Here is a 25184-nt window from a genome sequence, read left to right on the forward strand (position 1 = left end):
ATATAAAAAATTACTACAATTAAAAGGTGAACTATCAAAAATTTAAACAATTAAGTTATAAAAAAAAACTTGATAGATCATCTAACTAGAAGTTGCTACTTGACACTTTTATTACAGGGGAATTGAGGCGGGGATGGATGAAGTGTAGATCCACATTCCACCACGCACACAGTAGCCGAGCGTGGGGCTTCTTTGGCGGGGGAGGTTTGAATGCGGCCGATTGCGAACCATAGCGTAATAGTAGTATAGGGGCCAGTAAGATCGCGTTAAATTGTAAATATACATGGAAATAAAACCTGGAAATACAATATTCTAGAGTTCAGTACACTACTGACTACACACAACTCCCCAAAGAAACACTGTTTACGTAAAATGCATGGCCCAGAATAATGAAGTACTTATACATCAACTTAAACCAAGAAGCTAAGTAATAGTCTACTAATTTCTAATGGGCCTGTCGCACAACACTCCATCATCACCTCATCGAGCTAGGCCCCGCCTCTACTATATGTACTCCACCTACTCCACCGGGGAACAGAATTTACATTAAGTGTCACAAAATAATGTACAAGAAGCCTTTCGCTAATCGCTACAAAAACTGGGGCAAGAAAAAGATACCGTCAAATATTCCATGTCAAGCACACCAGTGCAGAGTAATTAGCGACACTAGCATTCGTCTTCAGTGAAAAACTGGGCCGCGCTACCGAAGACGAGTCAGATTCCATGGTTCTGGTCAATGATTTGTCAATTGTGGCCGAAGAATCGCCCACTATGCGGGCCCATCTATGTCCTCCCCAATGGAGCTCATACTTCCATTCGTAGCCGTCCGATCATTCGGGTCAATCCTACGGACACCATCATGACCCTCGTTGTCACTTGCTCCGTCGTCGTCCTCGTCTCCGTCAAGATCATTCTCGTCCGACGACAGGGGTACTAGCCAACAAGCTCCATACAAGTGCCCGTTAACACACACGAAATACTCCAACCCTCCATCATGGGAGCCCAGCCTCCTCGCCGCGCTCTTGGGAACTAGCCCGGCCTTGGTCATGCTCCATACGCGCGCCCCACAATACGGACACTTAATCACTTGCTCCAGACCCACCTGCCGTCGGATCAAGCATGCTCTCGTCTTTGATCTCATAAATCTCTGAAATATCCCTCTGTATACTCCTAAATCATCTTCCATGTCCCCCATCCGGTGCTCACACGGATCGCTCACGTATAACAAGTCTCCTCTGCACTTCTTCGTCAAGAAGCTCTGACCCGATGTCTTTGAAAATCTGGACGCTTTCACCAAGTGACCCGCCACCGGTTGACTCACCTGGAAATGCCCGGTGGGCCGGCAGCCGCAGCAATAGAGCATGAGCTTCGCCAGCGCGTCCCACCCACCTCCAATTCTTCCATTCGGAGCACCACTGGTCAATGCAGCTACCATGCGCGGCGCGCGGTACATGCACATCGCTCGCCAGAGGAGTCGCTTGGACATCGCTCTAAGCTTCTGGTTTAACGATGCAGTTAGACAGAGGGTGCGCAGGTCCCATTTGATAGACTCGAAGATGAGAATGAGGACGCGCTCGTTGAGGATGTCCGAGTCGCCAGACTCAGATCCCTCGCCGGGAGGATTGGGCCGGAGTCGCCGGTTCGAACTCATTTGGGTGGACGCAGGCGTCTCGGGAAGGCCATGCTTAATATATGGGGTTGAATAGTCGGGTACGGATGATCATTGATTCAACACGTGTCGCGCAATGAATGGTTGATGTGCAGATCCAGCTGAGGAAAGAGACACGTTGCGTCTCGTTATTCGCTAGTGGACATGTGTTGGCCGCTCATATTTTGCTGAAATGCCGTGAAAGAGAATCGAGGAGGACCGTCATTGATGGGAGGAAGCAGCATTTAGTTGCCACGTGTCCAGTTGGACTGAGATCTTAAACTATCTTCTCTTTCATGCTTTGGCTCGAAAATATCAAGGGGTTACGTGGCTCGGGGGGAAGGCCTGGAATTATCCACATTAATATAATCGCACTGAACCCACTAATGGTGCTTGTGCACGTGGGGGGAGGAGAGGGGAACACGTGTGAGGGATGGAATGAGTATTGTTGAGAGATATTTTTGTTGGGGAAAACAGAAAAAGGAGAGAATTGAGATGATCACGTGGGTGATGGAATGGGCAAAGAGTGGGGGGTCAGTGGGAGGGAGGGGACAAAAATAAGAGGAAGTGATCGGTAACGGCCGTGAAATGGAGCGTTTGGGATGCCTTGCCAGGCAGCACATGAGGATGAGTAAGGGTGCGTTTGGTTTTTTTTTTTCGTTTCACGTTTAAAAAGTAAAATTTTATTTTTAAAAAGTTAAAAGTTATTTGAATAAAATATTTGGCAGAAAAATACATCTTGAAAGTAAATTCAAACAGTAGTTGAAAGTGAATTTATGAAACGTAACTATCTGAAGCTTTTGAAAAGTGAATTTAAAAAGTAGGATGTTATTTGACCATACTACCCTAAGTTTAATCTCTTATTTTTTTATTTAAAAAATAGTTAATTCATTAAAAATATAATTATTATTTTAATAATAATAATTAGGTATCAATTTTTTTAGTATTATAAATTGAGTAATTAATCATGTTAATTTTTAGCATTAATGTATAATAAAAATTACAAATCTTTATTACATCTTTTAAAATTACAAATTAAAAAATACAAATAATTATAGATCAAATTTTTAGCATTATAGATCAAAATTTATGTTATTTATAATCTTTATTATATTTTTTAAATATTTTGAATATATTACATTTGTATAATAAAAATTATAAATCATTATAAATCAATGTCCTTTTTGGTAATTGTACATTCAAAAGCACATTTCACTATCACAAACCAAACAACTTTCAATGTATCAAACTGACTTTTAAAAAAATATATTCAAATATAAATTTTATTACAACAACTGACTTTTATTAAACTGACTTTTTTAAATAAATTTTTACCAAATATATTTTTTACAAACTGAAAACCAGCACACTAAGCTAACGAGCTTCTTTGCGTGTGGCGGACGAATGTGTAGTGCTTATTTTAGAAATTTGCCCTTTTGCAGGCGTTGGGCAGGAGACCCACTCCGCGTATGGAGTTACTATTTCTGGATGTGCATGTGCAGGCGTAATCATTGAGGGGCAGGCGTGGGCTACGTTGTTTTAATTTGTTTTCTACTTGCATTTCATTATTTCAGTTTTATAAATTTCATTCAATTTTAAATTAGATTTCTCTCAAATTTTTATAATTTAATTTATCATCTATATTAACCTTCAATGTTAAAATTAATAATAAATTATTAAATTTTACAAAACAAAAATAGTATTGGAGTTTAAAAAAATAATTTAATACTTTTAGCCATAATTAAAAAAATAAAATTTTATTTAATATACTTTTTAATTTTTTATTAATTATTTTATGAAAATTATATATGTATAAAAAATATTTTAAAGGTCACCTAATTGTATAAATTTTAAATTATAAAAATTAGTATGTAATTAATTCTAAGGTCATACAATCATTTAATAAAAATATAAAAGTTCTAAATTTTTGTTTGTGAATGAAAAATTTGAGGATTTTAACCTTTCAAGATTAAAAAATTCAATTGATCAAAATACAAAGGTTCAATTAAAATGGAACAAATTATAAGAACTTAATTTAACATTGAGTAAAATTGTAACGATTTTGAGATATATTTTTCCTGATAAAGTTGGCATAAAAAAGAGAGACCAGCTGATAAAAATTGGTTTATTTAATAAAAATTGGCTTTTGACCAATACATGAGTTCAACCTTATTATATTAATATAATTTTATTTGTGAGCAATTCTTAATTATTTGTTTAAGTGTTCTTTAAATATAAAATATGTCCCGATTTAATAACCTTTACGGACTCAACTCACAACTAGAACTTCTTTTCACCAATTAAAAAAAAAAAATAGAGAGAGATCGCTTGCCGCAAGTATCTAGTTACATTTTGATTGGTTTACTTTTATATTTATATATTATCTTTCGCAAGTTGATTTTTGAAAATAAATTATTTGAAAATTGTATTCCAACCTTGTTTCAAATTTCAAAATAGATATCTCTTAACTTAAGGTTGTGCATGTGTATAATTTATAAAAGCTATTAAACAGTATATAGTATAGTGAATTTTGACATTATTTAACTAAATTATCCTTAATTAATAAAGAAAGATAGCATGTTTTTAGATTGCCAGACTTATAATTATTGATATTATTAAAGGATGAGATTGTACTAAAAATAATACTCATTGCAATTTTAAAATGATAATTATTTTGATAAAAACAAAACAAAATTGTAGGCCACAAGTTTTATAATGAAGTATTTTAAGCAAATAGTTAGAAGTTTAAATCTCAATTTTTGTGTATATGACAATTTAATTGGAAGAGATATAACCATTTATCTTCCATATTTTGAGAAAGATAATCTCTATTATCAGCGAAAATAACAGTGTTTGCATATGTTTCATTCATTGCATGTTTGATTCTAAAGATCTTTTTATTATCATTAGAATTATATATCTTTAGCTTAATTATATCGACTTGAATTCAAAACTCTTTGTATTAAACAAGATTTAATATATTAAGTCGAAAGTGAACATTGCCTCCCTTTTTAAAATTTATCCTCAATCAATCTTAAATCCATCAAATTTAAAATTAAGTGAAATAGTACTAAATTTTAGAGAATTGTGTCTTAATGAAACACTGAAAGTGGCATGAAAGTAAATATCACCCTTTATGCTATGCTTGCTTACACAAAAATAACCCAATAGTAAATAAAAATATCTACATCAAGCATGGTATATATAAAGACACGATAAAATATAACAACAACATAAATTGTTATCTTATTTTTGTCAAATTGTTCACCATTTCGTCGTATAGAGTACATAGACTGTAGACGTCATGGTATACAGTCGTAGACTTGTCGCCAGTACGAATAATGGTAAAGAGAAACACCAGTAGTGCTATGACAAAACAGAAGCACCAGCATCGCCACCTACCGTCTACCAACATAAAAATATGCATGATATTTGAAGCCATCCTCATAGAGCTGAGAATATATGGGTTAACGTGTATTATATGTGTCGGCACATTTAGTAAAAATAGGGATTGAATTCAATTCAACCTATTTATATGTGTGGAGATCGATGTGTTACATGGGTAAACCCACCAAATATTTTATTTTCTTTCAATATATTTTTTATAAATTAAAAATAAAAAAATTATAGTTAAATGAAAGTGATAATGAATTTTAATATGAAGTTCATTTATGATTTATTTTATGTACACCAAAAATATTAACCCATCTTCTACTCACCATATATGAACTGAGCTAATCAAGTTACACCAATCAATTTATCATAATTCCAAAATCTACCCCATTCTCCATTTTTTTTATTTTATTTTTTCATGTTTATCCCATTAGATAAGTTAATATGGTTTACAAGCTATTTAATTCAGGTTAAAAAAACTCATTTTTAGTTAAAATATATTTTCTAACATGATCTTACTCTTGTAATTAATCCATCATGTATAACTTGACAAAAAATATTTAAGTAAATCAAGTATATTGTGTCTTTTATAATCTGTTTAATTAAAATATTTTAAATAATTTAAATAAAATTTTATGTAACATTTTTATTAATTTTATTTTTATAATTGAATATTTATTTGATTTCTTATATTTTTTATATTAATATTAATATTAAAATTAATTTATATTTAATATTATCAAAATATTATATTTTTATTAAATAAATATGTAGTGCACCTAAATTATTTAAGAATTGCTCATGATCTGACAGCTAATCCTCAATCTATGCTTCACATTCAGTAATATATATATATATATATATACACACGCGCTTCACAGTAAAAACAATAAATAAATCACTAACCAACGTCAAGAGACAGAAGATATTTTATGACCCCGCGTCGGCAACACATCATAAGCAAATTAGTGGATACCGCACCCAATGGTTGGAAGTCGGAAACAGTACAAACAAAAATCAACGGAAAGTTGCCTTCTTTTTAAAATGCCACGTTTCTCGTCTGATTGGCCACTCCTGGAACACGTGGCGGTATCTCCATATTCTCATGAGTCAGGAGGGCATAATTGAGTGATTGGGAAGATTTGGGGAAAATATTAGCCAGGATCTCTTCATGAGAAGACACGTGGTAAATTTAGAATGCCATGCGGCTTCGTCCGTACACGTGGCAACGGTAGCCTCTCCTTTCTCATGCCACTGCCCGTAGTGCCACAGATGGACAGATCGTCAGATGCTGCTTGTCGTAGGTTACGCCGATTTGTAGGGGCACCACGTGGCGTCTCCTTCCTCTTCTTCTTTTCTGAGCACATCTGGCATCTTCTTAGTTCTTCAAAACTTTATCGTTGGAATTTTCCCTCATTTTAAATTATAAAATATTTTTAAATAAAATTTTATATATTAATATATTTTATCAAATATACTTAATAATTTTATCTTTTAAAAAAATATAAATTTTTAAAAATAATTATTATTTAATATATTAAAAAAAGAGACTAACATTACTTATAGAAAGAGAAAGGGTAATATTAAAATTAATATACTTAATAAAATTTAATTTACTTAAAATATTTTAAATTTTAAGATGAATTTTTTTTTAAAAAATATCATTTAATTTAGAATAGAAGTAATACGTAAAACTCTAATAGTTAAGGTTAATGAAGAGCCACTGACCCTAAAAATCTAGTAAGGTGGCGTTGGAGAGTGAGGGCTGAGAAAATTTGCAAGGAAAACAGTGCAGCTTTTGACATGATTACATTGAGGAATTAAAAATTGTTATTCAACATTAATTTTTAATATGACAGAATTTTATGTTTTATATTAACTAACATTTATATTGTGATTGTTATTAATATTAATCTTTTTAAGATATTCATATGTTTACACGTATGAAAAAGCAATTGGGGTTTGAGTTTGTTATCATCAATTTTTAAGATGTTTGTAGAATTGGTTTTGGAATTTGAATTTTCTTTTTATACTTTTCTTTAGATTTAAAATTTTAAATCTTCTACATTTACAATATTAACTATAGTGGATAAGGATGATTAAGGATATAATTTGATTCGATTTTGATCAAAACATAAACCAAACTAAACTAACTAGAGTAAAAGTATCCTATTAGATAAAAGTAAACATAAAATATAATAAAATAAGGGAGGCTATTGCTCCTTTCATAACCAAAAAAAAAGTAAATATAAAAAGAGAATATGATTTTAAAAACGATCAATAAGCTCATTGGAAGTATAATTTAATCAAAAATGTCATTATAATATTGAATGAAGTAAATTTATGTTGTGATTGACATTAATTTACACTTGTTGATGATGTTAATAGATTTTAAAGTATAAGACAGCAAAATAATTGAGCAAATTAGGGGTTGAGTTTGTCATTATCGATTGGTTGTTCTCTGATGAATGCATGCTCCTTGTGCCACGGCACGTCGCACATACACCACAATACGTGGCACAAAGACCTCCTTCCTTATATTTTCTTTCGTTTTTAAGGCTTAAGTGGCCCATTATCATTCTAGATTGTCACGAACTCTGAATTTGCAACGATAACTCAAGTCAATAATATTAAACCTTTCTTAACAGAAATTCCATCTCAAATAGATTTAAGAGTTTAGAACATGATGAAAGAAAAATATAAGGCTACTATATAACAGAGATGATGAACAGTAGCAAAGGAACAAGGAGCATAAGAGAAGAGAAGCAAATCTATAGTCTAGATGACTATGGCCAGAGGGAACGAGACACTAGAGGGAGAGTTTCTTGCAAAAAATTCTTCACACCTCACACTAGCCTTTTGGGATTGATTATAAACCTCTACTCTTCTGTCACAGGAATCTAGCCCATTAATGCAAAGTGCTAATAGATTCAAGCCTATATTAAGATCAGGCCCATTCATTACATTAAACCCCCCATAGATATTGACCTTGTCCTCAAGGTTAAAGGATGTATATGTTGGTTGCAAACCAATGATATAGTCATGAGTAACTCCTACAATCTAGAACATTTGCCACCTTAATAGGAAATACAAAAGGAGAAGGGTAATAGTGCCAATTGAAATGCAAACAAACTTTGACAACCCATCAACATTGCCACAGGTTGGACTTACATGGCACCTAAAATAGAATGCATTTATGTTTCCAAGATAATCTCCTTGCACTATGATCCAAACAAGGACTTGCCTTGAAGCATGCTATAAACCATTCCAGTAAGTTAAAATGTAGGAGACCTAAGAAATTTTATAGTGACTGAATGAGTTAATTTCATCTTTTATGATGCCAAATGTTAAGATGGCAATTGCAAACAAGACTTGTCTTGGCAGCAAGATGTCATTGCAGTAAAATAGATAAGATGTCATCCTTATACTTGGGACACCTACTTCTATACTATTAGAGCGATGAAGGACATTATGCCAATTTGGTGTATCGGAATGGATGTTGTCATCAACTACCTTCATCATATCTAATAAAGGATTGACAACTAAGAAATCTCTAAGAATCATGAAAACTAGTGCTATAATGTTTAAGACAATAGCCTTTTTTATCCATTTATTTTCCATACTTAGTCTCATAGGCACTCCTTTATAATTTACATGAAGCATATGTGAAGCAAAATATTTGTGACACAGTTAAGCCATTCCTAAGATGCTTAATAAATTCTGCAAGTGCAGCTTAGAATTGTTCTTACTCTTAAAAGTAGTCATGGATGAAAAACCATCATAGACATCATTTTGAAATGATATGGCGGAAGCTAGCCATGACCCAATTGAAGATTGGAAGAGACAAAAATGAGCAATTAGAATTGAGAAATTATTTTCACTGTACCCTTTAAGAGCATCACAATAGTTATTTGAAAACTCTTTATGAAATAAGGAATTATAACAATTAATAAGAGTGTATTCAACATAATCATTTCCTATCCTAAGAAACCCATCATGCTGTTAAGCCTATGAGAAAAACATATTACCAAATGGATTGTGGGCTGTCTAATAAATTAAAAATAATGAATTGTCCCAATCTGCAATAAGGAGTGTAATGATAATCTTATCAAAAAAGCCATATGTCTAATATTTGCTATCACCCTAGTTCTTGTCATTTCTTTTTTAGATCCATGTCAAAAGTAATGAATGAGAGATGAGAAATCGCCTTGTTTGCTCCTTGAAAGAAATATCAAAGCTCTACCAATTCACCCTTTGAAAACCAAGGACAATCTAAGAGCATTTCATGTATAGCGATAAAAGTAGGAAAATCTAAATAAGCTATAAGGATCCTCTCCCTAAAGAGAGTAGTAATGACATGACAAACATAATAGCCATATACACATATATTGCTAAGCTTATTAATTCCCTTTTTCATGATCCGATTCCTCATTAATACTAAGCTCATGCATTACATTATGTTCCCCCCCACAAATAATAGCCTCATTCTCATTGTCAAAATGGAGAAAAGCAGTTCGGGAAACACCAAGGTCAAAAACTAAAATTACAGTGCAGCCAATATCCTACAACAAACATTAAAACTCTTCTTGAGAAGAGAGGACAAACATAAAATAATGAATATATAGAGATAGATTCAATAGTAGTACCGCAAAGACAATTGCATTATTTGAAGCTATAAACCTATCAAAAAGTAACTAAGATGGAAGTCTTGGGATGAAGTTAGGGGCAGCTTGATTAATAATAAATGGAAAATCATCTAAAGTCTCCGTTATTGGAGGGTGCAAAGTCAAAGAAGAGTTTGGAGCCACTATGATCAATAGGTGTATGATGGCAAATTCAAAGAAGGTAACAACTATAGCAGAATCAATACTTGTGTTTGGTAATATCGAGGCAACAAGATTATAAATTGCTAATAAATCACCTAAAGCGTCAACAATTGAAGAAATCATAGTCCTTACAGCTAACCCAAGACCTTTAAAAGTTAGAAATTCATTTTAGTTACCAACACCAATCGAAAGTTTCATAAAGGTGATGTCATAACTTTTAAAGGCAAAAGAGAACGACATAAAAGGGGCATTGTCTTCATGGACAAAATTTAAGCTTACATGTGCTAAATTTGAAAGGGGAAAAGAATCTAAGCATGTCACCTTGATGGCTAGTCTCACATCCACCCCTCCAATCAATAAGGATAAATGCTTGTCTTCAATGCCCAAGTAATGATTGATGACAGCAAGGCGAGCTTCAAGACGGTCAAGCCACGAACTCTAAATTTACACAGATAACTTAACTCAATATTGAACTTTTCTTGATAGAAATTCCAACTCAAACACATTTAAAGTTTAAAACATGATGAAAGAAAAATATAAAGCTACTATATAATATAGATGGTGAACAATAGCAGAGGAACAAGTAGCAGAAGAGAAGAGAAGCAAATCCATAGTCTAGATGACTATGGCTAGAGGCAACGAGACATTAGAGGGAGAGTTTCTTGAACAAAATTCTTCACACCTCACACTAGCCCTTTCAGATCGATTATTAGCCCTTGCTCTTCCGTCATAAGAATCTGGCCCATTAACATAAAGTATTACCAAATTTAAGCCCACATTCAGATCAAGCTCATTCATTATATAGACTCAATTCTAAGGTTATAATCACAACTCACTAGGCCTATTAACCCTCTTAATCACACATCATACTAGTTTACCCAATTACCCTCAATTGATAAATTGAACTCATTTAACTTGATTAATTTGACGTTACATTACACAAGGAAAATAAGTTTAAGCACATCTTGATGAAGATAATGGCTTGGCTAGTTGATATTATATTCTCTTGTAATTGTACAAAAATCTGCACTTCATAGAGAATAGCCTCAACATTGGGATAAGCATGGTTGATAAGAGGCTCAGGAAGGGGGAATCATTTGCCATACCAAAAGGATATTTAGTTCCCTTACTTACTTTCCATCTAACATGCTTTATAAAATTATTATGGATACTATTCTAGGTCTATGTAGATGGGCCAAAACACAAATGATAAGAATAATGGGCTTGTTACAATTGTATTTGTCATAATGAATCCTAGCCTATAAATAGTTTGGTTTTGTGATTAAACCCAACAAAGCTTCATGATATAAGTGATGTTTTAACTTTTAAGTTTCTTGTAGTCAAGTTCACTAGCTTTTTTGTCATTAGTGATGTAGTCCTAAGATAGGACAGGAGGCTTTTTGGATCCATCTCAAGAGTCTTAGAGGAAGTTTTTAGAGCTTCTTTATAAATCAGCCAAAGCATTATATAGTATAAGCATATATAGTCTACATAGTATAGCTAGGAAGGGTAAATAATATTGAATTTATGAGAACAGATCTTCCAGCTATATTAAGATAGTATCCCTTCCAAATTGATAAATAAGAATTTGTCTTATTGAGAAGTAGGGCAACTGTTAGCTTTGAAGGCTTTTCATGAGTTAATGGGATTTTAAGGTATTTGCCAAGATTGCCAGTTAGTGGAATTCCCAGTCCTCACTAATTGCATGGTTTTGTTTATATCAACATTTCGAGCATAGAAGAGTTTGGATTTAGAAGTGTTGATTTTCTGTCATGATGTTTTGTAGAAATCAGAAAGGCATTTTTCAATGATCCTAGCTTGGTAAGAGATGCATCTACACAAATTAAAAGATTATCAGCCAAAAATAAATGAAAAACTAGAGGCCCATTAGTGGTTAACTTGGCAAGCTTCCATTCTTTTTTGTCTGTATTGCTAAGAATGTAATGACTTAAAATATTCAATGCAAATGACAAAAAGGTAAGGTGAGACAGGCTCCCCTTAACGAAGGCTGTGAGAAGGAATGGATTTGTGGTATGGCTCTCCATTCCAGATGTCTTTCATGTGCATTGTAGAAATAGTTGCCATGATAATGTTCCCAAAATGCTCATTAATTCTAATTGATTGGAGGGTATCAATGATGAAATCCTTAAGGAGCTTGTCGAAAAATTCTCTTTTAATTCCTAAAATGTTCCTAAATTTTTTAAGGTTTATTTTAAGTGCCATATACCCCTTCTTCCCTGTTCTATTTTACATAAAGTGAATGATTTCTTAAGCAATAGAGTAGACGCCTTTGGCTTTGAAGAGATGAGGATATATTATATGAAGGTGACATTTCTTTTCTGTTAAGTAAGCAACTATATGGGCGGCGTTTCATTAAGTGAAATAATGGGCTAACAGCAATCAACAAAAAGCGGAAGCAATATGGGCCGTGGGCCAACGGAGTCTGCAGGTGTTTTTCTCGGTCCATGCAGGAAGTTGTGACTACTATTTCCTTTGATATTTTGTGTACCTAAACGTTAAAAAACAAGCTGAAAGGGTTGACAAGACAAGTTTTCCAATGGACCAAGCCAGATTTTTGTAGCTTTAATCCACTGGAAAGCATTTAACGCAATTTAAAATTTTCAACAACTCAAATTATCCCCACTCCCTTCTCTTTATAATTTTAGATCTTGTGATTTTCATCAATTTAAAATTAGATTTTTAGTATTTACAGACAATGTTTTTAGTTATATATTGGCCTTTTTATTTCTATAATTTTAATTTTAATTAAAATATTTTTAGACAGATAAAATTATACACAGATATATCATAAAATTATGTCATTTTCAATCATTACGGGAAGTGCTTCCAAGCCTAGCTAAGGCATTTTATTGCATGTGTGGAGAAAAGAAAAATATAATTACAGTACGCTGGAGGGAAAATCTAAAGCCAACTTACTTAAATGTTACCCCACAATTGCCAATGCCCTAGTTGTCATGATAAGGCAATAAATTTGATCTCTGGCATCTGCAGTTGTCCATAATTAAAAAAAAAATTATCCCACAATTTAAAATCAAAATTTAAATTAATATAAAAATGCACTCGTTGATTTTTCTCATATTACATCTTGGATCTGCAAAGGATTTGCCACAAGCGTGGGCTGTGACCAGTCTCTGGGTCATCGGTCTCCTTCAATGGTCCTGAAAATGGGTTCAGAACTTAACAGAGGATGAAGTTATTCGTAGTCAGGCCAGAAGTGTCTATTGAATGGATCACGCGTTCACTGTTAGGGATGTATCAAAATCGAAACTTTCAAAGAGGAGGACGGGCTTGGCCCAAAAAAAAAAAGAGGACGGGCCGGGTTTCGTCGGCATGGAGCGCACGTTAGCTCACTTCACGGAGCAAGAACGCCACACTGCCTGCGCACCCTAGCTTCCACACACCTAACCAACACATATCTCTGTGACACCATCTCTTGTTTCACAAAATCTCTTCAACCCCTGCGCCCCTTTTTCTCTCTGAAAATTAGGGTTTCTTCCTGGCTCACTCCTTATCATCCTCCGTTCGTCTTTGGATTCTCAACGATTTCTTGTGTTTCAATGCCTGCGAATTTTGTCTGCAAATTCCAGGAAGTGCCAAGCCGTTCCATTCTTGAGCGATTTTGGCATAGAGCAGAGCCGGGCTATACGATTCAGTTAAAATCACTTGCTCTGATTTGACTATAGCCACGGGGGTCTTCTGATGGCGCCTAGCCGCAGGAAGGGCGCTAGCAAAGCAGCCGCCGCTGCCGCCGCTCGCCGTCAATGGAAGGTCGGCGATCTTGTACTTGCTAAAGTAAAAGGCTTCCCTGCCTGGCCTGCTACGGTAGGTTCTACCTTTTCAATTTCTGGCGAAACTCGTCGACTTTAGTATTTAGAGTGTACTTCTATTATTTTCTTTAACTGCATGTTGCTTTGTTCTGAGCGTTAGCTTTTATTTAGACTTCAATGCTTCATTATGATCTGTGCAAGGGTGTCTGCCTGGATTTATGAATTTTAATCTCAAATTCTTTAGTTCTTGGATTATTTGGCGATTAGTTATTTGTGAGCGTCTGAAATTGATTCAGGAGGTGGATAAAGAAGGGCTGTTCCTAGTTTCCTTGCCTTACATTTTCCACTATGTGGATTTTGACTGCTCCTTGGTTAAACCAAATGACAGACTTGTAGAGATATTTAGTCCAAAGTATGAACTGAAGCCTCGAATTAGACGAGGTTAAATTACGCCCACGCCCACGCCCACGCGCACGCACACACATTAAACATGAAAAGTTTGTCTTTTTCTTCGGATCAATAGAAATGCATCCTTTTAGGAACAACGATCTAAGAAGGTAGAGAGAAGGGATAATAAGCCAGGCTACATGGGGTACCTGTGTTACTTGCCCATCTTCCCCCTTCTGGGAGAGCAAACAAGATAAGAAGAAATTGACATGTTTAAGTAATATGCTAGTGAAAAGGTGAATATGTGCCTTGTACCCTCTAAGGTAATGCGCGATTGCCATATGTTAATTGCTATTTATTTAGTTATCTTTAAATTTTTCCTTCTAGGTTGTTAGGGGTAAATTTTAATTGGCCTGATAAGTTATTTGCTTGTTGCAGGTAAGTGAACCTGAGAAGTGGGGTTACTCCACTGACTGGAAGAAAGTACTTGTTTACTTCTTTGGCACCCAACAGATGTAAGTTTTTAATACCATATCTTTTTAATTGCTTAATATCAATTAGTACGCTTATGATTGTTGTGCGCTATGTCATTTCTGGAATCAAATATGCATTGCAAAATAGACACTTGACATTGTTTGGCAAAGAGCTGACATGCTAAATATATGGTGTTGAGATGGTTTTGTCGCTAATGTCTCAAAGATCTGGTATTTTCCTTTAATTTTTAGGTTGGGCTTCTAGAGTTCTAGTGACATAATCATATGCTCTTTTCACATCCTTGTTTTCCATGAACTAAACTAGACATGGGTTACAGGGATAAAATTGTGTTCGTATGCCAAAGCGATTTTCTTTTTGTTTCCATGCGTTAGTGGTTGGAGGCTTGGGATATTTTCTCTGTTAACTTTTGTTGAGGTTCAACCTGTTGGCTTTCAATCACCACAGATCACTTAGAACAACAGTAATAATTGTTGATGAGACGTGCCCTGTATTGTTACCAGATGCATACATATGAGCGTATATGGGGACTGCTAACCTCCATAACTTAGCATTTTGAATTAAAGTTCTCATTCTTTCATTGAAAAACATGATAAACAGCCTCTTTATGTCAATCCGAAACTATCCAGGACCCTGAGCCTCTTGAAAACACACCTGAGCCTATCCTTGGTCCTCTGGACAGCCCTGAAACAGTGTCTAACAACAACACACAGGATTTAACTGATGACGGTATAGCAGAAATTGATGAACCAGAATTAACGGAGGATAATTTGGAGACTGGTGTTGAGCCTAATGATCCCTGTAGCTGTCGGCAGCATTATATGATTCAACCTCAACTTCTGGCATCAGAATTTCTTCAGTAGTTAAGTTGATATTTTACAACACAAATTTCTAGGCAATTATTTGTTGAGGGACGAATTGAATACTGATTATATTTAGCACCCCCCTCACAAAACCCAAACACACATCCCCAAAGAAAGTTTAATGCTAATGTGATGCGTTATCTTTTAGGTGTAGGTCTGATTAAGAGAGGCGACCCAGAGTTGCAAATATCCTTGGGAGAATGATATTTAATTTAAACATATCTCCAATTATTTTCTGGTTCATTTATGTACCCAAGAGATAGGGATAAATATTAGGTTTTTATCCCAGTGGATCTTTTGCTTGGAGGTTTTTGGTATTGCTCTCAGCATGTTGAGAACAACACTAAGCATAGCATGAATGAATGTGGCAGCATACAATTAAAAGTTGTGTGACCTTTACTGTGAGTAATGCTGCTGACTGCGCAAGACTGCCTTATTATTTCATTGGCCGGAAATGTTTCACATAGTAGCTACCCTGACAAGCTTCGTGTATGTTCTCTCCAAATGTTTTGGCCCTCTCCAAATGTTTTGGCTTCTATTTTCTGCATTTTATACCCTTGAACATCTCAAGTCAGTTTTGGATTTTGTTAATGTGGCTGATGTTTTATGAGGAGATCCTTACAACCTCATGGGATTTGTTATGTTTTTTAATCTAATAAGCAAAATTCGGAGGTAGGGATCTGGTTTAGTCCATCTTATTAAGTTTTACTTTGAAATATTCACATAAAAAAGGATTGAAGTTCATTTTAGAATTACTCTTCCTGATCTATCAGGGGGGCCCTTACAGTTGAGATGTTATGTTGTAAGCATGAATGAATTGAAAATATATGCTGCTTTGAATTATTTTGAATAGATTGATCAATTGTACTGAATTATGGGGAATTGCTTCTTTCAAAGTTAGGATTGGTACAAACCTTCACTTTTAGCAGTTTCCTGTTTGCACATGAAGTAACTTTATTTGGTTAGGTGCTGGAATGAACGTTTTGAGCTTTCAGGAGCTTTTTCTTATTGACAACGATAATTGACCTAGGACTATGGCTTTGAGAACAAGATGATGATTTCATTAGATATGTGTTGTACAAATTTGAATTTCATTTTACCCGACTTGAAGAAGAGATCTTCCAAGCAATCTCTAGTTTACAAGAAGGGATAATTGCCTTAGGCACGCTAGCTTAAAAGGGAAGGGATAATAGAATTTTGTGGTATAAACTGTGTAATAAAGAATAAGCAAGATATGTTGAATCTCTGTTGAAATGTGCAGTATTAAAGAGTTTGATCAAGGGTTTGCATGTGTAATTTTTATCTTCATACCATTTCATTTTTCTTCCAATGAATGAGTGAATAATTTGCTCAGCTACCATGTCACATTAGGTTTGAAATGGTATGTTATCATGCAGTGCTTTCTGCAATCCTGCTGATGTTGAAGCATTCACTGAAGAGAAGAAACAAGCTCTTCTTGTTAAACGTCAAGGAAAGGGTGCTGACTTCGTTCGTGCGGTACAAGAGATTATTGATAGTTATGAAAAATTGAAGGAGACCCAAGTTGATATAACCAATTCTGATGAAGTGTCTGGTGTAAATGTTACAATTCCTGTTGATTCATCAGCCAAATCATCTTCCACCTTAGGATTAAAGGATGAGACACAGGCCCATGATTTGGTGAATAATTCTCAAATTAATACTTTGAATTCTTTCACTGATCAACCCGAGACAACTTACGCAGCTGAGGAAGTCTTGGCAGTTGCACCAAAAGATGAATCATCTAGTAAAGAGATTTCATCGAAGGAGCTTACTGATAATGCTGGTGCTACTGCAAAATCTCCTTATCCAGTTACTTATTCTTCTCGAAAAAGATCTATGGACTTGCGTCCTCAGGGTAATACCACACAGAGAAATGCACCAGTTCGAAAGTCTAGAAGCTCATCACGAATTCAAAGCTTCGTGATGCCTTGTAGTGATGGTGGAAAAAGTGCTGCTGATGGATTAGCTAGTGCAGTTCAGAATGTATCTTTGAGAAGAAATAAACGTAGCAGGAAATCACCTGATATTTCTGAATGTGATGATGTTGATCCATCTGCCTTTGTTTCTAACGATAGCATGGAAGACAATCGTTCTGAAATTCTCACAATTGATTCTGATCCCCTTAGCCTGAATGAGGGAAGTACCTTGGACTCTAATTGTAAAGTTGAACTGTTTGAGACTATTGAGTGCCCAGAAGGAGAATTTGAGTTGAACAAAGGATTTGATGAACTAAACACTCTAGTCAAGAAGAAAAAAAGAAAGCCAAATCGAAAGCGTTTAACTGATGATTCTGCCAAGCAAACCACTATGCTAGAGGAGGAGGCTTGTGTGTTGAATTCTGGTGAAAGGTCGCAGAATGTTTGTGAAAACCCAAAAGATAGATGCTCAAAGCAAGATAGTGATGAGCACCTGCCACTTCTGAAACGAGCTAGAGTCAGAATGGGTAAATCATCAGCAACAGATGTGGAACAAAATAGCATTATAGAATCTCAAGATAAAAGATCTGAGGAGAATAGTATCAACTCATTTCAGCATATAAATATGTCCTCAACTCATGACAATCTTAGTGCAGCTGAGGGAGACTTGTCTGTTTCAAACATAGTAGTGGATAATGTTTCTCCTCCAAAGTATTTAGCCCCATGTTCTGAAAGTGTGTCTCAGATTTGTAAAATTAAAGACCAAGCTTTCAGTTGTTCTGTGGATGGTGAAGCTGCTTTACCTCCATCTAAACGCCTCCATCGTGCTTTAGAGGCCATGTCAGCTAATGCTGCTGAAGATGGTGATGGTGAAGATCGTGTAGAATTATCACACACCACAATGACATCAAATAGTAGATCCTGTACATCTTCCATCAATAGATGTCCTTGTACAGCCATTAATAGTCAAGGTGAGGATGACATCGAAATGCTAGGGATGGGCACTTTTGGCGTTGATTCTTCTCATTTTAAAGCATGCAGTTTCTCAACCAGTTTAAATCCAGTAATTTGTAATCCTACAGAGAATAAGTTATCTTTGGAGATGGATAAGCAAATGACTGAGCTTCGATGCCGTGAAATTTGCAAGGATGTCCTACCAGATGGCAATGGCAAAGAAGTTGGCAAAGATCTTACAGATTCTGTGGTATGTCAGACTGATGGATCTGATGCCCAAATTCATTTACTTGGAAATTTGGCTCCTAATACTGAAATGAAATTCTGTGAAATTGGAAGCAGTCAAGATTTATCTGGTCCATTGTTGTCTTCAAACGATGAAAGCAATGTCAAAGCTGCTGACGTTTCAAATAAAGCATCTGGTTTATCAGAACATATTGGAACAGGACATGATCCTGCATCAGGTGCCAATGAAAGTGGTGAATTTTCAACCCAAAATTTTACTGATGTGCGTCAAAATGAAGTTCCTGAAAATACTGGGTGCTTGAAGGTGGCTGTTGATAGCAGCAAAAGCAATGTTAATGATATGTAAGCTTAGTCCTGCCTCACTTTAGTTTTTAGCCTTCGAACTCTTTGTTCCAAAGAACATAAACTCCAAGCAGAAGTATAATGGAAAGGAAGAGAGCTAATTTTGTATCATTAAACCACTTACTTCACCTGTCTGACCCTTATCTGTAATTATTATTGTAGAGTTGCTAGGATGAGTTGCTGTTGCCTTCTCTAGATCATCCCTGTGTCACTGTTTAAGTAGTTGCGGTTTTCAAACTTGAATGTTTTTGCGAGTTTAAAGAAAAATATGGGGAGAGGAGATATTTTTGAGTAGTAATGAATCATAAAAGAGAGCTAATTTTGTATCATTAAACCACTTATAGCACCTTGCTGACCCTTATCTGCATTGATAACGATAATTATTGTAGAGTTTTTAGGATAAGTTGCTATTGTCTTCTCTAGATATCCTTGCGTCACTGTTTAAGTAGTTACAGGTTTCAGCCTTAAATGTTTTTGTGAGTTTAGGGGAAAATATGGGGAGAGGAGATATTTTTGAATAATAGTGAATCTCAAAGGAGAAATTTGTCCTGCATTCTTTCTATTTAATGTTCATTATAGTTAATATCATTTCAGGTGTGAGGCTGTGAAAGAGGTCGCATGTAAAGGATCAAAGGAGGATATGAATTCTGTTTCAATTTGTGATGACTGCTTTGGTGAAAAGGATATTATAGGTCTTCAGCCAAGTCCTTCTTTGACAGATGGGGCAGATTGCCTTCCACAAGGATCCCCGCCAAATACATCTTTTTGCAATGTTTCTACATCAGACAGTAGCAATATCCTTCAAAATAATGGCAGTTGTAGCCCTGATGTACATTTGCACCAGAAGCATACTTTCTCTGGTCCTATTTGTGATGGGAAGGTGGATGGGTTTGCCACAACTCAACGATCAAAGAACAAGTCCACTGAAGCAGGACACGCTGCTCTGTTGTACTTTGAAGCTACGCTTGGGACATTGACTAGGACCAAGGAGAGTATTGGTCGTGCTACACGCATAGCTATTGACTGTGCCAAGTTTGGCAGTGCAGCTAAGGTAATTCAATAATGTTTTGTTTTCAGTTTTTTCCCTTCAGAAATTTTTTAATGATTAATTTTTCAATGATTTTGAGGTATGAATGGTTTTATTTATACTCTGAGTAATTAATCTTTTTCCCTTTTTATGTATTTTGGGTCCAACCAATTTGACTGTGAATTAATTTCTGCTATAGTAAAAGCTTTATATTGGCGCTTGATTTCAATTCTCTGTGGGTGTGAAGAGTTCGTTTGAGTGAATCATATGATGCCACCTACTTGAAACTTTAAAAACAATTTACTGCTAGTGGGATGCTTCAAATACTTCGATGGCACAACTGTCTTGTATACTCAGGTGGAATTTGGTATGCAAAGACAAATTGGGACTCTTTAAAATTCTGTCATTCACAGTGTGGTTCATACCCCATCCTTTTTGGATGCTTTATCTACCTTTCTCAAATATTTCTTCCTTTTTAAGACTTCATATGTTCAGCTCTGATGTTTGCTATCTGGACGTTGACTTAACAATTGCTGATTGGTCCCCTGACCTCTTAGTCTGATGGGACAATGAGCTTACAGAATCTGAATATGTCAGGTGCATGTATAATTATCAACAAGTAAAAATTAAAATGCAAAATCTTAGTGTCATTATAACGGGAGTAGACTATCTTGTTTACCTGGTAAACTGGCAAGCCAGCTGTTACACTATTTTATTCAAATCACTTCATTGACCGAAAGAAAAACCTGTTATAAAAGCAACTGCTCAACCTGTAAAACCTGCTGGTGAATGGGTTGACTCATTTTGAGCTGTAAGAACCTAGATGATGGGCTTTCTTAATAAACTCTTTATTTCCCCTTTCCTTTTGAATTATTGTAGAAGCGGTGGAATGGCAGTTTGGATTTTTTTTCAGTGGTAATAATGGTGACTGTATATAGTGTATTTGGAGATAGAGAGGTAAGAGAAGGCAAGTGTATTTGAGATTAAACGAATCCTAAACATAATCTCCCCCTTTTAGTGCTCCTTTCTCTTTGAGTACTTAACTGTGTGACTGTAAAGGTTCCAGTTTTGTGGAATAGATTGGGACGGCTGATGGAAAATTTTTTTAATTTGCTTTTGAGCTGTAAAGATTTGAATTTTGGTATCGTTGGTTTCATGCATGCCATGTGGCTTCTGGTTGAAATTTTGATTTGTTTAGCGAGGACCATTTTCAAACTTGAATTGGTTCTGTCAAGATTGACAAGCTGCAAGAACATTAGATATTTTGAATCTGGGAGTTGCATGTGGTTGACTCAGTAACCTCGGTTGTAGTATCCTTTTTTTTTTTAAATTTTTTTTTGATGTGTTGTTTTGCATGCGTTGTGATTGAGATGTTCTTTAACTTCAGGGTGGAAGTGTTTTGAATTGTTTGCTGCTAGGCTAGGCTTATTGGCTTTTGACTTCATTAAGGCCCCTCCCTACATTTATGTAGATAGGCTTTTTTGTGTATCAAAGATGAGGAAGGGTTGTGTTTCTTGTCAAATCAGTTCAGCAATGGGTTTATGCCTAGGGTAATAGCTTGTAAAATCAATTTTAAGGTCAAATGTGTGGTTATTTACTCATACTGCCTTCTCTTTTCGGTTAGCACTTTCTGTAATGTTTGAATAGTTTCTGAATTAGCATTTTTAGGAACTGTTCTTTTGCTGTTTTTCTATGTTGAAAAATTTACTAGGATCTGTCATGTAATTTTTTTTTTTTTCAAAATGTTCTTAAAGTAGGGGGAACTAGAAGTAGATATCTTGAGTTGGAAGTCTTTGTGATTCCATTTTTACAGAAGACTGGATTAATTGTTTTAATGGATCATTTGTTGTAGTTAAAATCATTCTACTGGTTTATATGTTATTTCCTTTGCAAACCTGCACTTTGATTTTTTTTTTTCTTGGTGATATTTTAGGTGGTGGAGATTCTTGCCCATAATCTGGAAACTGAGTCAAGCCTGCATCGACGAGTGGATTTGTTTTTTCTTGTTGATTCTATTGCACAGTGTTCTCGAGGGTTAAAGGGTAACATGTTTATCACTTGATGCTGCTTCAATCTTGTTGAGAAAAAATAAAGGAAAGGAAGGAAGGATGCTTGTAGATGAAATTCAATGACTGAGTGGGATATGTGTATAGTATTTGATGTTAAATTTCCTCTGAACTTTCAGGTGATGTGGGTGGAGTGTATCCTTCTGCTATCCAAGCAGTTCTGCCACGTCTATTGTCAGCTGCTGCACCTCCTGGAAATACTGCACAAGAAAATCGTAGGCAGTGTCTTAAGGTAAGTTGATGAAGTTCCCCATTTGCTTTGGTTGAAACCATGTGCTCTGTTGTCACTTGTATGTTTTGTATGATACATGCTAACCTTCCCTCTAATTGTGTCTAGGTTCTAAGGTTGTGGTTGGAGAGAAGAATCCTATCAGAATCCATTATTCGTCATCATATCCGGGAACTGGACTCGTATGGTGTGTCTGCTTCTGCAGGTGCTTTCTCACGACGTTCTTTAAGAACAGAGAGGGCTTTGGATGACCCTGTCAGAGAAATGGAGGGTATGCTTGTTGACGAATATGGAAGGTTTGAATTTGCTGAGGAATTTTTATTCTTCTTTACTTTTTATTTTTATTTGTTCATGTACTTTTGGAAGTGAGTTTTCTAAAATCATGTTTGATCTTTCCAGTAACTCGAGTTTTCAGTTACCTGGTTTTTGCATGCCCCGGATGCTTAAATGTGAAGATGAAGGGAGTGATTCTGATGGGGGAAAATTTGAGGCAGTCACTCCTGAGCGTGATTCTGATGTGTGTGAAATGACTCCTGCACTTGAAAAGCATAGGCATATCTTGGAAGATGTTGATGGTGAGCTTGAAATGGAAGATGTGGCTCCCTGTTGTGATGTTGAAATGAATTCAGTTTTAGATGTTAATGGAGGAAATAAGGATGCCACACAGGTGTCTAATTGCGTGTCAAATAATCTGGTGGAGAAGAGCATTCCTGTGTCCTTTGTTCGTCCTTTGCCTCAGGATGTACCTCCATCATCCCCACCACTGCCATTATCCTCTCCACCACCCCCACCTCCTCCACCCCCTCCCCAACATCCTTCCCTTCCCGTGATGCCAGTTATCTCCCATCCATGTAGCACTGGAGTTATTTCAAAACTTCATAAAGATGCACAGGTTTGTTTTACCACTTTGCAAGGTATCTTACACTCTTACCGTCACTTACATTACTGACTAGTCATTTTGTTCTCCCTCCGCACTGGGGCCCATATTTGCAGATTGTGAAAGGTAAATCACTCCCCTCAATGTCTGAGCCTTTGGGTGCACCACGGGATAACCAACCTTTGCATGAGGTTGTGCACTATCGAGTTCCAGAATGTAGGGACATGCCAATGCAGCTCCCTGAGTCTACTACTTCTTTCAGCAGTTATCCACTGCCACCTGACAATTTTCATTATTTTGATGGTGCTACTGTGCTTTCTAAAGGTTACCCCTTACGTCCACCTCACCAAGTGCCCTCCAACCAGTTTTCTTTTGTTCAGGGGGATCAGCATATGAAGCCACGAAGGGAGGTTCCACCCCCATCATACTCCAATAAGCACCACTCTATGCAAAACATGGAGAGAGAGAACTTCCGCAATAATCATGATAGATTAAAGCCACCTTCATATGATTTTCGAGAGAGATGGAGAGTTCCAGCTCCGTACTCTGGTAAGATTGTGATGACTTATAATGCATGTGGTATTGGATTATAGTTTGCTTTAATTTTTTCCTATATTAGCATTGATTATCTTGTTGATTCTGTCCCTAGGTTCTCGGTATCAAGATAGAGGTGCACCTACCCCTTATGGCTGTCATCCATGTGAATCAGCTAGACTACCAGACCATGGGTGGAGATTTCCTCCACGGTCAATGAATCACCGGAACTCCATGCCTTTTAGGCAACCCTTTGAAGATGCAATTCCGATGGCAAGTAGAGGTGCTTTCCTCGCCTAACAAATGTTAGACAAATTTGCTTCTGTCAAAAATCTGTATTTTGATCAGTTTCTTATTTAATTCTAGTGAAGAAAATAGCAGAGCCTGGGGCTAGTCTCCTCGTTTCCAGTTTTCATTTGCATTGGGAATCAAAAAATGGCTGCAAACATGCTTGTTAGAGTTTAAAACAACGTTTTCATTTAGCTTTTCCGTGAACTGGATTTGTTGTAATTTTGAAAGTCTGAAATAATTATTGGTGAAAGTAGTATAATTTCACGATATTGATAGTCAAACTCAAAAAATCAAGCAATATCTGTGGCCATTTATGTCAAAATTGATTTGGTTCCAAAGATGAACAAATCTTAATTGCAGAACGCAAATGTCTTTTCTTAAGAATGAAAATTTGCAAATGAATACATGTTTGAAGAGAAGTAAACGAAGATGGGGCAAATTTAGATATTGTGAAATTATACTCGCCATATATTGTGTTTCAGGTCCAGGCTTTTGGCGACCAAGATGAACAGAAATTACCAACAAACTGAGGTGGCAAGCTTCTATCTATTTGTAAGTGCTTTAAAGATTATCCGGCGTTTCTTGTATTATACTTCTACTCCTTGAGTGTTAGAATCAACTCTTTGTCGTGGGTTCTGGCTTTGTTCAGGAGGGGTGATTTCCATTCCGTCTTTCTGTACATGCTAGAACATTTGGAGGTGGTTGAGCCGAGTCTGCACAGGATATCGTAGTAATCTGTTAGATTTGTACATATGTATTTTAGCCTCCTCTGCAAAATGAAGGGCAGGGAGTCTTTGTAGTAGAGTGAGAGCTGTAACTTATTCAGGTTTTCATGTATCAATTTTTTAATCCCAAATTTTATTATTTCATGAAAGCCCTTATAGAACTTAGATTAATAGCGCTTACATATAAATTTTCTTGGGCTCTTTCTCGAAATTGTTTTTCTTGATATGTTAAATAGCTTATTTCCTCCGAGCAACTATGTTGTGTTATGTTTCCTTTTTGGGTGGGGTTACAACTTTGGAGTGCCCAAATGCGTTGTTCGTTGGAGCGTTTACTAAGAATATGTTCATGATAGAAGCTTGTCTTTGGTCCAAGAACACCCGACTTTGCCTTACGGGCCGGAAAAAGATTGCCCATAAGATTTACCACGTTCCTGTCGTACGTTTGGCCTAGAGAAATTTAGTCCTTCGCTTGCTTCATTTCGGTACTGGACGTGTTTGCTTGCTTCAGTTGCTTATTGATTTAATCTTTCAAGTTTAATATGATCTTCATCTACTTAGT

The 25184-nt window shown here is 35.8% G+C and overlaps 2 protein-coding genes across 2 annotated transcripts; one reads left to right on the plus strand and one right to left on the minus strand.

Annotated features, from left to right (window-relative positions):
• Window positions 1-261: 261 nt before the first annotated feature.
• On the minus strand, window positions 262-1670 carry LOC129318973 (EID1-like F-box protein 3). Its single transcript, XM_054964000.1, has one exon. The coding sequence runs from the start codon at window positions 1649-1651 to the stop codon at window positions 770-772; it is 882 nt and encodes a 293-aa protein (XP_054819975.1). The 5' UTR covers window positions 1652-1670; the 3' UTR covers window positions 262-769.
• An 11640-nt stretch (window positions 1671-13310) lies between these two features.
• LOC129310299 (protein HUA2-LIKE 2) lies at window positions 13311-24879 on the plus strand. The gene is made up of 12 exons (XM_054952114.1): window positions 13311-13710; window positions 14481-14557; window positions 16795-18876; window positions 19471-19927; window positions 21837-21945; window positions 22089-22201; window positions 22307-22494; window positions 22598-23090; window positions 23192-23624; window positions 23725-23892; window positions 24383-24452; window positions 24550-24879. The coding sequence occupies exons 1-11, from the start codon at window positions 13588-13590 to the stop codon at window positions 24406-24408; spliced, it is 4269 nt and encodes a 1422-aa protein (XP_054808089.1). The 5' UTR covers window positions 13311-13587; the 3' UTR covers window positions 24409-24452; window positions 24550-24879.
• The last annotated feature ends 305 nt before the right edge of the window (window positions 24880-25184 follow it).

Source organism: Prosopis cineraria, unplaced genomic scaffold, assembly GCF_029017545.1.
Source record: "Prosopis cineraria cultivar Desert tree isolate PC_DT_omini unplaced genomic scaffold, ASM2901754v1 PC1, whole genome shotgun sequence".
Classification (NCBI taxonomy): Eukaryota; Viridiplantae; Streptophyta; class Magnoliopsida; order Fabales; family Fabaceae; genus Prosopis; species Prosopis cineraria.